At 38.0% G+C, this 12683-nt stretch overlaps 2 protein-coding genes and 1 long non-coding RNA gene across 6 annotated transcripts; 1 reads left to right on the forward strand and 2 right to left on the reverse strand.

Annotated features, from left to right (window-relative positions):
* The first annotated feature begins 948 nt into the window (after window positions 1–948).
* On the forward strand, window positions 949–10718 carry puc (puckered). Of its 3 annotated transcripts, XM_064359258.1 has the most exons (5): window positions 949–1208; window positions 1672–1892; window positions 2015–2517; window positions 7983–8327; window positions 9521–10718. In XM_064359258.1, exons 2-5 carry the CDS (start codon window positions 1828–1830, stop codon window positions 9805–9807), a joined length of 1200 nt encoding a protein of 399 aa, XP_064215328.1. In that variant the 5' UTR covers window positions 949–1208; window positions 1672–1827; the 3' UTR covers window positions 9808–10718. The 3 variants fall into 3 exon arrangements, with proteins under 3 accessions (XP_064215328.1, XP_974007.1, XP_015832988.1); XM_968914.5 differs by lacking the exon at window positions 1672–1892 and having other exon boundaries at window positions 1917–2517; XM_015977502.2 differs by lacking the exon at window positions 949–1208 and having other exon boundaries at window positions 1247–1892.
* On the reverse strand, window positions 1472–3415 carry LOC135267213 (uncharacterized). Its single transcript, XR_010335576.1, has 2 exons — window positions 2940–3415; window positions 1472–2592 (listed from the first exon to the last, which is right to left on the reverse strand). It is a non-coding gene; the product is annotated as an uncharacterized LOC135267213 (long non-coding RNA).
* On the reverse strand, window positions 10592–12655 carry LOC662811 (uncharacterized protein). Of its 2 annotated transcripts, none has more exons than XM_064359259.1 (3): window positions 12512–12655; window positions 10820–11126; window positions 10592–10765 (listed from the first exon to the last, which is right to left on the reverse strand). In XM_064359259.1, the coding sequence occupies exons 1-2, from the start codon at window positions 12519–12521 to the stop codon at window positions 10852–10854; spliced, it is 285 nt and encodes a 94-aa protein (XP_064215329.1). In that variant the 5' UTR covers window positions 12522–12655; the 3' UTR covers window positions 10592–10765; window positions 10820–10851. The 2 variants fall into 2 exon arrangements, with proteins under 2 accessions (XP_064215329.1, XP_015833010.1); XM_015977524.2 differs by having other exon boundaries at window positions 10815–11126.
* Window positions 12656–12683: the final 28 nt, after the last annotated feature.

The following is a 12683-nucleotide window of genomic DNA, read 5'->3' on the forward strand; positions in this document are numbered from 1 at the left end:
TGTTCGAAGAAGGAGGAGGCATCGTTTAATTACAAAAAATCCAGCATTTGGAATTTTCTCTGGTGTGTTTATCGGAGCCAAATGTCTTTCATATTTGTTTATTCAGCCGTTTCACTGATTTAGATGAAAGATATTTTCAGGGAATTACAATTTCTCCGTAAATTTTTATCGACAAGCAATATTTTTTAAAAATACAGTGGCGTTTAACTGATCAAATACAAAAAACAGTATTAGTCACTATTTACTATTTGAAGTGGGTGCTCAGACCAGAATTTAGAAATAATTCTTAAATTAGAGTCGGGCGAGTGTTCTTGGTTGATATCATTGTAACATCTATAGGTATTTGGGTCGATATTCTATTGTGAGCACGTTAAGTGTTTTATTTTGGTCTTTTATGGTCATAAAATAAACAAGAAAAATTCTCAAACTGCGTTTTGCCTTATAATTGATATTATTTATTGTCGGTGTTTACATTTAAAGTTAGAAGTTCCATGACGTTGGCTCTAGCAAATAAATGAATCATAACATTTTATGTCAGGGTGATAACGAGTATTGTTGGATCTGAGGCAATTAAGCGCGATTTCTTGCGACTTTCCAGATTTGCCGCAAGTTCGGTCCGTTCAAATTGGAATGTTGATTATTGAATAGCTGTGAGTCATATTTCGAAAATATCCTGGTTTCTGCGGCAGATGCTCGCAAGGCTGGCAAATAAAGCGCCTTATCTAGTGTCTATATGTAATGGATCTAATGGCGCTATGTCTAAACAAGATAGGTCGACATCGTATCGAATTGGAATAAGTTATCGACTACAATGAAATGAATCATTTTCGAAAGATTGGACTAGAATTATGAGCATTAGTCATCGCGGGCAGTGCGCCGGCGCGGTTGTCACATTCTGGCCAATGGCAAACAAGGAATTGCAATGCGGGCATGAACTGAATGGTTTGTATGGTGCATGACTCATTGACTCATATTCATCCGTCATCGACGACTATACGCATACGAGGTTATTTTAGTTAGTATCGCAAATTTCGCGCCTTTAAGGATGTTCCATATTGAACGTGTCTATCATTTAATCGGCGAACGCTAGTGGAAATTTCTGTGCCACGATATGTTAATGTTGGTGAAATGTGTTCCTATTTGTAAATAATGTTTTAAACACCTTGTGTCAAAACAGTCGGATTTAACGGCCTTTGCGGCCAACTTCGGTAAGTCCACAATTTGCGACCTTTAAATGACACGCGTCAGTCAGCCTGACAATTTCGTAAACAATCGATAAATGGGAAAATCTTCCTGTTTTTCCTCGATACGCTTTTGTTGACATTTCCCCGCTCTATATTTAGGAGCCCGCTGGTTTGGCCTTTAAAACCCCCAACTGAATCAAAATTTGCGAGTCGACCGCAGTTTCCCAACCGATTAGATAATTGTGTTGAACCTTTGCATTACTTCCGCAAGATTGATAACGCGTTACTCAAACAGCAATTTTTAATTTGGAGTAAAATCAAAAATCCTACAAGACAAATTGAGCCATTGTTATCTTATCAAATATAATAATAATAATGGGCTGATACAACAATTGCGATTTGCTCCTGATTAAAGCGATATTAATTGAGATAGATAAGGAATTAATCAAATTTCTGTTGTCAACTTGTTGCTTCGCCCCTCCGCAAGTCGATCATGTGGCCGAAAGCGCGCTAGGCCACCCCTAATTAAGTTCCACAAATTGTTCTTCTCGCACCATGCAACAGGAAGGAGTAATTATCATCCAGTCATTCACCCAGTTTCATTGATAAGTGCGCCGTGAGTCAGGAGTGCGTGGAGGGGTGCATGGGCCGTTCAAGGGGGTGTTGTTGCATTTATAACCGAGAACAACAGCATGTGTTGGCACTAACGTGAGTTTTCCTCAACTCTTCCAGATATAGCGCGTGACGTGCGTAACTAGCGTCATGTCAGTGTGTCTCGAAAGCAGTCGGCCGCGGGACGGTCTAAAGCTTCCTCTAAACCGAAGTTTTAGTGAGCCTGGACCCCCGACCCCGGGCCATCTCACGCTAAGTCCCCCCAAGCGCTGCAAGCTGGATACCCCGAGCGTGAGCCTGCCGACGAGTCCGTGCGCCGAGAGCGCGACCCTCCAGAGGGCCCTCGTCCTGAAGAAGGTCAAGACGCTGGACCCCGACGGGCTCAAAGTCAAGCTCGAGGCGGCCCGGCATGGCCCCAAGTCCTTCATCGTGCTGGACTGCCGCCCGTTCATCTCCTACAACGTCAACCACATCAACGGGGCCATCAACATCAACTGCTCGGACAGGTTCAACCGGCGCCGGCTGCAGCAGGGGAAGGCCACCCTGGCCGACCTGGCCACCACGAGGGAGGGAAAAGACGTGCTCAAGCGGAGGGCCTTCAAGGAGGTCATCGTCTACGACGACAACACGTGTGATAAAGAGCGGATTACGACAGCGCAGCCCCTTCTTCTCGTGCTTTCCTCCCTCGTCGAAGACAACAAGGAGCCGGCGCTCCTCATCGGTAAGTCACTTCCCGCGCCGAGCTTTTCAAGCGAAACTGCGTAGTAGAGAGATTGCAAGGCACTTGCGAGTTTTGCTGAGAAAAACCGTTTTATAAAAAGATATGACACTATCAAATATTTGATTTAAAACTGAGCAATACTGTTGTAACTGTTAAGTAATATTTAAATATTTATTCGTATCCGTTTAATTGCGTTGTAAATTTGTTTTGCCATTGTGTACAAATAAAACAAAACACTACGTCAGTTTTTGCGACAGTTCTTCCCCCTAACTGTCAGCTGAGTCACGGAGTGTTATCCACCTTGGAGCGAAGCTGTGACGTTGCTGGACAAAAATATCGACAATTCTGCATTTTGCACACGGCTCGTTTCCCGATGAATGAGTAAATTTAAAGATAATACTTGCTATTTTGACAATTATTACCCAGATAGCAACAATCAAAACTGACCAAACTGCGCCAAAAATTCATTTTTGACGAGCTGGACAAGGGAAAAATCCCTTGTTCAGGTGAACTGATGATATCTAGTCAATGTCTTATCAAAGTCCGTCAAAGCATCGAGGGGCACCTGAGTTGTTTATTGTAGCGCTTTCACTCTTAAAGAAATTACTGCCACCCACATTGCTAACTATCAAATAATGGACTGTTTACAGACCTGTCTCGAATAAATTAATTTATTTGTAAATTTCTTCGATAAATATGTTTTTAATAACAATGTTTAACACACAATTATGAGATGTCTGACGTCAGTTTTCTCTTCTAATCTGTTGTCCTGATATGAAACGCTTATCCTTGATAAATTTGTTCCATGCTTGTAAAATAAAATTAAAAGTCCGTCCGTGCGTGTTTTCTAGCTTATTTTTTATTTAATCAAACGTTGTGTGAAACAAAGCCCTTGAAATTTGCACGATCAATAAAGAGATTAATTGATAAATAAATAAATACAAATCTATAAATATGTGTCGGTAAGCACTTTTAAATTCGCTTGTTGAAATCGTTATCTCGTACCACTCGGTGAAAATAGGAAAAGGAGTCCTGGCACAATATTGATTCTCCTCTTTTATCCTAATTAATTAGATACATTGAAATCGCCAGCTGCGGATTTTTCCATGTGTGCGTTTATGGATTATGATTTAAGTAAGTTGTAAATTGTGGAAACAATAGCGAGTGGTTTATGGTAGTTGTTTGCTGTTTTTTTATTTATGGTCGGTAAGAAATTTGTGGCGAAAATTGCACTTACATTTTATGGTTATATTGAAGAAGCAACTTTAACTTCCTTAAATTATTTTTAAAATTTCTGTTTGTGGCGCATTTGTCATTTTAAAAACAAAAGTTGATGTCATTTGACTCAAGCGTTTAAATATGTGACTGTATTTATGTACCATTAGTCCTTGCCAAAAGACATGACTAATACAGCACAATGTAAATACAAATCAGTACGGCAATATCATCGTCTACTTATTTCAAGAATTCGGAGGAAATTCCACTTTTATGGAAAAAAGGACACGAACTGTTGTCAAGAAATTCCAACTATCGTAGAAAAATACCATTATGAACACTCTTCCAGGGATTTCACAGTCATTTTCAATCGAATTTTGGCATTCTTGGATCATCATTCGTCAATTAAACGAACTGTTTACTCATTTATAATTAATATTTGGAAAGTGGGATGAAATCTGCACAACAAATGTTTGGCGAATTACGCATTATCTTTTAATTAAACTTAATTGTAAAGAGTTGTGACAAATAAAAATGTTTTTATTCAAATCGTACTGTAATCCAATATTCTACAACTATGTGTAAAGAATGTCTGCGATGAGTTATTATGTTACTATCACTATCGTAGTGTATTTTGTCGGGAGCGATTAAATAAAGGTCGTTATGAAATACAAGATATCAAAGTTGTATGACTAATAAGCCTTGTGCCTCTTAGATTGAGAAATATGAAAAGGACTGATAAAATCTGGCAAAGGAAATGGAAAATGATTGTGAAAATCTCGCTGTGCGACTGAAAGCATCGATTACTTAGCACATTGTTTCAAAGGTTAAATTGATAATGTAAATTGTTGATGATTTAAATAGTTTTCCAGTTGGTCATGTCGGAAGGAGTTCCTCTTTGGCGACTCCTAAAACGTTTTTTATTTCGGTCGGCATGACTAAAGGCAGGTGGTGCACACTAAACGCTTGACTCAGTGCGTTATCAAAGTTACGCACCCTAATGTAAACCGTATTTCGGGCTGCAGTTTCAATACCGCAAGTTGAATAATTTTTCCACTGAAGTGTCATTGTTTAAACATTGTGTAAATCATCATCGAATTTGCATTTCTATTATTCATGTTGCTTTTTCACCGTTTTCGTTCGTGTTTGATTATAATTAATAAATAATTTATTAAAAAGATTTGCTCTGAGTGATTCATTATTCATTTCATCCGAATCAAAAGTCAGTTCGAAAAATCCTAATCACCTTTATGAGTAATTTTTCTAATCTATGATCCTGATTTTGACATTTTAGTGAATCATGGACAATTAAACTTATCTCCCAATAGCAGATTTCGATTTGCGATAAGTGATAGCGTTAAGAGAGGGTTTAGTGAAATTTTGCGCACGTAATAAACAATAACAGAATTAGTCAGTGCTTTCCTTCATTTTCCTAATTATTACTCATGGAGCGGGAATATGGTAAACAAAAAAAACTGTGGTGATTTCTGGAAGTACAAGGGGATTTCAATTTCGGCCTTGAGTGTTTAAAATGACGCAGAACATAAACATTAATGGACAGTGAATGACGCATAGTCCCCTCTCCATTTCACATCACTTTAGTGATCGTTTCGGTGCGGAATCACTTGCATAGTATCAGACAGTCCGTATAATTGAAGTGATTTTTTTGAGTGAAACTGCGTGCAGTGTAAACAAAAATGAGGATTAAAAGGCCCAGCAATTGCCTAGTGCTGAGGTTCAGGCCTATACCTCAACAAAGTAAGTGTTTTCATTCACAATTTCCATATTCATAATTGACTGATTTGAAATTGAAATTAAAAAAAAACAATTGGATGTGCTTAAATTTGTAAATTTTCATATGAGTCATGTTTTGTTTCCAAAAAAATTCGAAGATCTGAATAACATGAATAAATATCTGAACGATAACCCGATCCATTTTCCATAAATTAGAATTGTGTTAAATCGCGACGTATCAGTGGCCGGAAAGTGTTGCACTTTGCCATTTCCGTGTTTTGGTAACGTTGATAGGGGGAATCCCCTCAGAATTAGCCCACTATCTTGATTTGTTTGATCATTCACTGACTAAATAATTTCGATTTGAGTCATACGTGTTGTCATCTGTCATTACGCACCCTTCTACAGGGTGATTCACTAAAGGCAACTTGTGAAATCTACCTGAGTCCAAGCGATGCTCGTGACTCGTATCCGGGGTTTGTAGCTGGGAATTTGTTAAATAATCGTCAGACCGTTTTATTATGAAAACATCTCGCACTTAGTCATTTTAAAATTGTTTATGTTGTTTGTTTGGTATGTGTATTAGTGCGGTTGGATGACGTCAGTGTGGCAAATTAGGGGTGTATAAATCTGCAATTTCGGGGTGTTGATTGTAAACAATTACCCCCGGCTAGTGCGATAAGGGCAGTGCATTTAAATAAAAAAGGCGGGGAGCCAACATCTGGTCCTGGAAGAGCTTTCGAGCAAAGATCCGTTATTGTTCCCATCTTAGTGAGTCACCAACCAACAAATAACACCACGTTTTCAATGATCCCTCCGCTATTAGGGGGTTGAAGATATGAATCATGATCCAGTGTTTAAATAATTTTTATTCAATTATTAATACCCCCAATATGCACCAGATTTTTCGAAATGACTCACTAACTTCGTTTGTTATGCTAATTACGATTATTATTCATTATTTCAAATTCCTCTACCCTTCTTGTCTCACTCATGAATAAAATGAACTAATTTAAATGCTGTGTGAATATTTCTGTTTGTTCTGACCTAATAATGAGCTAATTAATATCGTCACGTGGCCATTTACTGAAAATCACGCGCGATGCCATTATGTAACACCCGAATTTGGAAAAATAATACGCAATGAATGCTTCACGGCCGATTATTCATTCGACGCTATTTTATCAATCCAAAAACAAATTAGGGTCAGTTTGACTCCCAGCCAAAACAGGACACGCTCAAACCGTGATAAAATTAGACAAGCACACTACGCACGCCAAAACAGCCCCGTTTACGCAAAATAACTCAACCCACAATCATTCAAACCCTTCAACTCCTAAATCAATTTTCATACAATAGCCAGTACAGGCAGTTAAACTCCTACTTGAGTAGGCAAAATAATTATCAAAAATAACAAAAAAAATACAATTCTCCATAAGGTAGAGTTTTCGAACAATAAATATTATTAGGACCTCGCGGCTTTCGTGCTTCGGTAGTCACAAAAATTCGAGTTATCAAGTTCGACTTTATTAAGTTTAAGAAGGGTTCATGTTTAATAAAGTTATTTTTTGACGCGTCCTTTATTTATTTATATATTTTCTTATTTTATTTATTACTTTTCTCAAATGACACAAAAATAATTTTAGCTTATTGCTCTTAGTTTTGGGCCTATTTTCTAACAGCTCATGTTTTATAATAGTTTTAATAGCCCCCGTACATTTCTTCGATTTTGACTCGATTCAAAATTGTTGTTGCACATAATCTGAAAAAAGTGAGCAGGTGCAAGTAAACTAATATATTTTTTGTAATGAGTGCCATACATGGAATCTATAAACAAATTTGATTGTTGACCGGTGTTATGTGAGACGATAAACTCAATTGCATGATAAACGTACGATAGAAAAAGATACTAGTGTTTCATATTTGCGGCATGTGTCAGTCTTTTTGCAGTTGCATAACTTGTCTTTATCAAGTTTGAGAAAATTAGATTTTATAGCATGATAAAATTTAATGCGGCCGTATTTTAAACCATTATTTACTTGTCAATTAAAATTGGCGTTTAATCCTGTGAAGTTCGAACAATTGTCTCAAATAAGGAAATAACGTGAAATGACGCACTGCATGTTTATATAATTTATTTGTATAAATATTTAAATGTGCAATAAATTGGCACGAAGTTTGAATAATGCGTGTCCAGGAGGAGAAAAATAGCTGGTTTGCCTTTTACTAGTATTTGCGGCTTTGATAGGAATTTATTTGAATAGAAAGTTTGAAAAGTAGATTCCGAATTCTGCGAGGTCACTCGACGTAAACCAGCCGGAGTCTGGAGTGTTTATAATAATTCAGTTGAGGTCATTTCCGGTAAAACCGAAAGTTGGTTGCCACCCGTCCCCATTGTTCCCAATTAAATGAAGAATTGCAAAGGTGAATTTGTTGAAAGTACAGGAATTACGTCAGTTCGGTCCGCCACGGGTAATAGTCGTAAACGCTTCAACTATGAGTCATGTTCTTTTCAGGAGGTCACACCGAATTCCATCGTAAACACAAGGATTTGTGCGAAGACACTCTGGTCACCGGCCTATCATCTCGGGGCCTGCCCTCGTCGGCCTCCTGTCCGGCCCTCGCCGACATAGACTCGCATCCTGCCTCTCGAGTGCTGCCCTTCTTGTATCTGGGCAACAGCAAGAATGCAGCTGACTTGTCCTGTCTACAAGATCTGGGCACCACCTGCGTTCTTAATGTTACACCACAGCTGGCGGGGTACCACGAAACCTGCGGGATCACGTACAAGCAAATACCTGCCACCGACAACGGACATCAAAACCTCAAACAGTATTTTGAAGAGGCTTTCGAATTCATCGGTGAGTGCGCAATGCCCCCCTGTCGGAATTCGGGCGACCTCAGGCGTGCAGGAAGAGCGGAACAAGTCTGCCTTCCTCTCTGATTCAAAGGCCTAGAACGGCGATTATTTGCGCGAACCTCGTTCCATGCCATGCATTCATTGTCCCGGAGTGAAAGCATGGGTGCAAGTTCTTATGAATGGCGCACATTCGGCTGGGTAACGGCCTTGTCGAAGTTTTGAGTCACAGCAATCATTACTCATCCTACTCATTGTTCAAGGGCCGTTGCCCGACGTTCCCGTGACTCATACGCGGTATCCCGTAACCATATGCACAAGACTAATTGTGTTACTGCCCTAAAGCCCTACCTCTGTTAGTAAACACCGATCAGCCACCGGGAACCTTCTCCAAATCGACCATTACGACATCGCCCAGGTCAATACTCTTATAAATATTATTGTTAATTAAATTTCTCGAAATGTCAGCATTGGTGAAATTTGCTTACATAATCGCACCGTGTAATTCATAAAAACGGCACGTGCTTATCAATTGAAACAACCCAATAATTGCAACTATTTCCCTTTACACATTTCATATTTTAAAGCCGCTATAAATACGAAACTTCCAAAATAAATTTAGACTCTAATAAAGAGAATGACTCATAGATACTTCTGTCCCGCTCGCGGTTCAATCTATTTTAATCGGCCCCAAATACTTTCGGAAATAAAAATAAATTATTACATTAATTACACACGTTATCCTCCAACGGTCGCATCGAAGGCTGCATACCTACCGGAAGACAAACATTTCCGGACGCGAAGCATTTACGCGCAATCTTAAAAAAAGTAAAATATCTAATGTTAGGGCGTATTAATTTATTCGCACTCAAAAGTTGAAAATTAATAAAAAACATTTAACAAACTACAGTCAAATCTCTTTAATCCGAACGTTTGTAACACGAAAAATAAGTTCGTGGAGCCTATACTCTATAATCCGAACACTGATAAGTTATTATTTTTTGTATAAAGTTAACATATAATAATATGTTTCCATACTAGTATTTTTTAGGTAGTAAGAATGACTGAGAAATAAATATTTAAACAAAAAATTCCAGTTGCATGTTCCAGCATTAGTTCGGATGATAGAGGTTTGACTGTACATTGAAATATTGAACTAGGTGTTCGATTTTTGCATAAATGGTGTTTTTGTTGCAGAGGAAGCGCGGAACAACGGGCTGCGGGTGTTGGTGCATTGCCAGGCCGGAATTTCCCGCAGCGCCACAATAGCGATCGCTTATATAATGAAATATAAACAAATGTCGATGGTTGAGGCGTACAAACTGGTGAAAGCTTGCCGGCCGATAATATCCCCGAATTTGAATTTCATGGGCCAACTGTTGGAGCTAGAACAAAGTTTACGTAGTGGTAGCAATAACAACAATCATCAGTGTCGCTGGAGCCAGCAGTCCAGTGACGAAGTGACACAAGGCTGTAGTGTTTGAATGCGTTATGAACTCTAGGGGTTTGGAGTGGAGCCTCACATTAAATAAATTTTAGTCATTCAACTCGCCATTTAATTTGCATTCTAGTCTATGATTGGTGAAGCATTGATTTTGGGAAGAGAGAGCTTTAATAGTCGCGGATTTATCGCAGCCTTTGCAAATTTGGGTAGCTTTAAATTACTAATTTAACGACATGATCAATGCTTTACTGTTTGAGAAAATGGCTGTGTACCAATAAAGATATTCACTATAAGATAGTATGCAGTAGAAATTATGATTTTGCGTATTTTTTACTTCCAAGCAGCTGGTTTCAAGTGTGGCTAGTGGTCGAGGAATTAGTCGTGGAATGAATTCAGTGATTTTGAAGTAGGTTGAGTCAAGTCGTGTTGTCGCAAAATGAAGTAATTTCATAAGCAGACATCGGTTCTTAGTGTATTTTATTTATTACTTATATGAATTTATATATCAGAAACCTAACTATGTAAAGTTCTACGGGTTCGAGTCCCACTATTATATTATGTCATAAAACGTTGCCATAGTTTATCATGAAAATAAGTCAGTGTTTTAGTTTTAGTTAGTAATGATTAATCGTATGTTTTTTATGTTGATCTATATTTAAAGGACTTTTGTTTGGAATATTACTTTAGTTTCGATTAATAAGGAAGTATTTTTTATGACTAGAGAATCAACATATTTATTGAAATTGTCGTTGTGATTTTTCTCATAGTATCTTAAGCCTTGGCGTGAACGATTAGGTAGAAAAAGGTGCGAAATGATGGGATGGTGAACTACCAGGTCTTTAATTACCTATTAGGTGCACACTGTATATTTAGCGACACCATCGCATTAACAAAATTGTGCCTTCACTATTGTTTTGTAAGGAACTTATTTATAAAAATTCAGACTGTCCACATAGTTGTTTTGTTCAAGTCCATAACTTATATAATTACAAAAAATCCTAAAAAAATTGTGTTTCATTTCATCCACAAAAATCAACATTTAATTACAGTACAAATATACAAAATTGGAATTATTGCAAACATTTCACAGTTCTTCGTGATGTGAGGGAAATTTCTTCAGAATCGCGTGGTACAAATTATAAAAAGCATATACACTAACAGTTATTATAACTAGTAATGCTACTCCGAAAACCACGCTTAAAAAACTCCCGTCAATGATTCCCACAGCGTTCGACCTCCTCCCTTCGTCAATATCCCCAGCTCTCTGCCTCTCGGCCATCAACCTCTTCATATTGTTCAATCTTTGCCTCAACTCGTCCACAGTGTCACCGGTTGGCTCTGAAACAGAACAACCGGTGGCTGAAAGAATTTAAATTAGTCAGAACTTCTGATCAAAGGAATGCTGCATAGAGGAAAAACGGTAAAAAGAATGAAAAAAAAAGAAAAGAAAAGAAAAAACGGACCTGACCAATATCCATCATATTGGCCAAATACTGGAAAAATGAACTTCCCAAAAATACTCATCGATATTTCATTAATTTATTTTAACTTGAAATTATGCAAACGCCTGGAGTGTAGACAACCCACTATTATCACCGCCGGACTTTTCGAATTTTTTCCGAGATCAGACAAAGAAGTCATTAGTGTGACAAAACATAATTGTTTAGTGAGTCACGCTTTCCCAAAGATTCTTTACCCAAGTGCCATTTATAGCAGTGACGATTTTGTTTTCACCTTCATCGTTCTGAGAAAGCACTAGACTTTGGAAAAAACCGGCATAGACGACCATAAAAAATCACCTCCGTATGTGAAGAAAAAAATGTGTACGAGCAACGTTTATTTTTGGATTTTATAAGTCTGGTACCTGAATAGCGATTTAATCTTTTAATCCCGACCCACTTCGGACTATTTTTAAGACCCCATTTTTTAACTGAACCATTATCTGGGTACTCAACACGTAATTAATAATACGTATGAATCACACAAATAAATCACCTTTACACTTTTACTAGTAAATAGTCAGTTTCTTGAACTCTGACTAGTAGATGATTCAATTTTCTATAAAAGTATCTCGAGGTAATTCGTCACGTGTGGGGTTCAACAAATGTGCTAGACAAATAAATAAGGCGGCATGACACGGTTGTTTTATTTTGCCCTAAATCCCACAATTAAACAAGCGAGATAATCCCACTCCCTGGTTTCCTGGTTGTAACAGCGATTAATAATGCAGCGTCTTTTCGTTCAAAAATAAGCGATAGAATGTCTTTCCTCTATTTTTACCACAATTTCGCTGTCACGTTTTATTAAATTTTGTTTTCGAAAAAATCAATCTCAACCTGTAACAAGTTCGATTGGATTAGTCTGGGCCATAAAAGCCGTTTTATGTCCCCATGTGGGAGCCTATAAACAACATGAATCCAAAATAGACTAAATAAATGAAATGGCAACAGTTGTTCTCCAAAAATTAAATGAAAAAAAAAATGATTGTTGATTTGTTTGCAAAAACTGTTGTCAGGTACCCTTGATAATTAAAGGGCGAACCGTAATAATTGACAAGAAATCAATAATTCTTCCGTAAACAGAACAGAAAGTTTCACCTTTTTCGCATTTTGTGCGTTCTGTAAGGCATTTAAATGGGATAAATGGGTCGGATTAGTTAAAAATTGAAGAAACTGCAGCATCCGACAGGGGTGAAAAGGTGTGTAGATGTAAAAATGCGATTTATGATGTGTTGATGTGCTTACCTGTGTCCATGATAATGCGTCTGTCAACAGGATGTCATTATTGATTGTGAGGCTGTGGAGATCAGAAGTGGACCAAACAGGACCAAGTCGCGGGAAACTGGGGAAACTGGATGATGGACGGATCGAAAAGATGAAAGACCCACCCTCGTCTGAAAGTTGCGCACGCTTGCAG

This window comes from Tribolium castaneum, chromosome 10 (genome assembly GCF_031307605.1).
Source record: "Tribolium castaneum strain GA2 chromosome 10, icTriCast1.1, whole genome shotgun sequence".
Lineage (NCBI taxonomy): Eukaryota > Metazoa > Arthropoda > Insecta > Coleoptera > Tenebrionidae > Tribolium > Tribolium castaneum.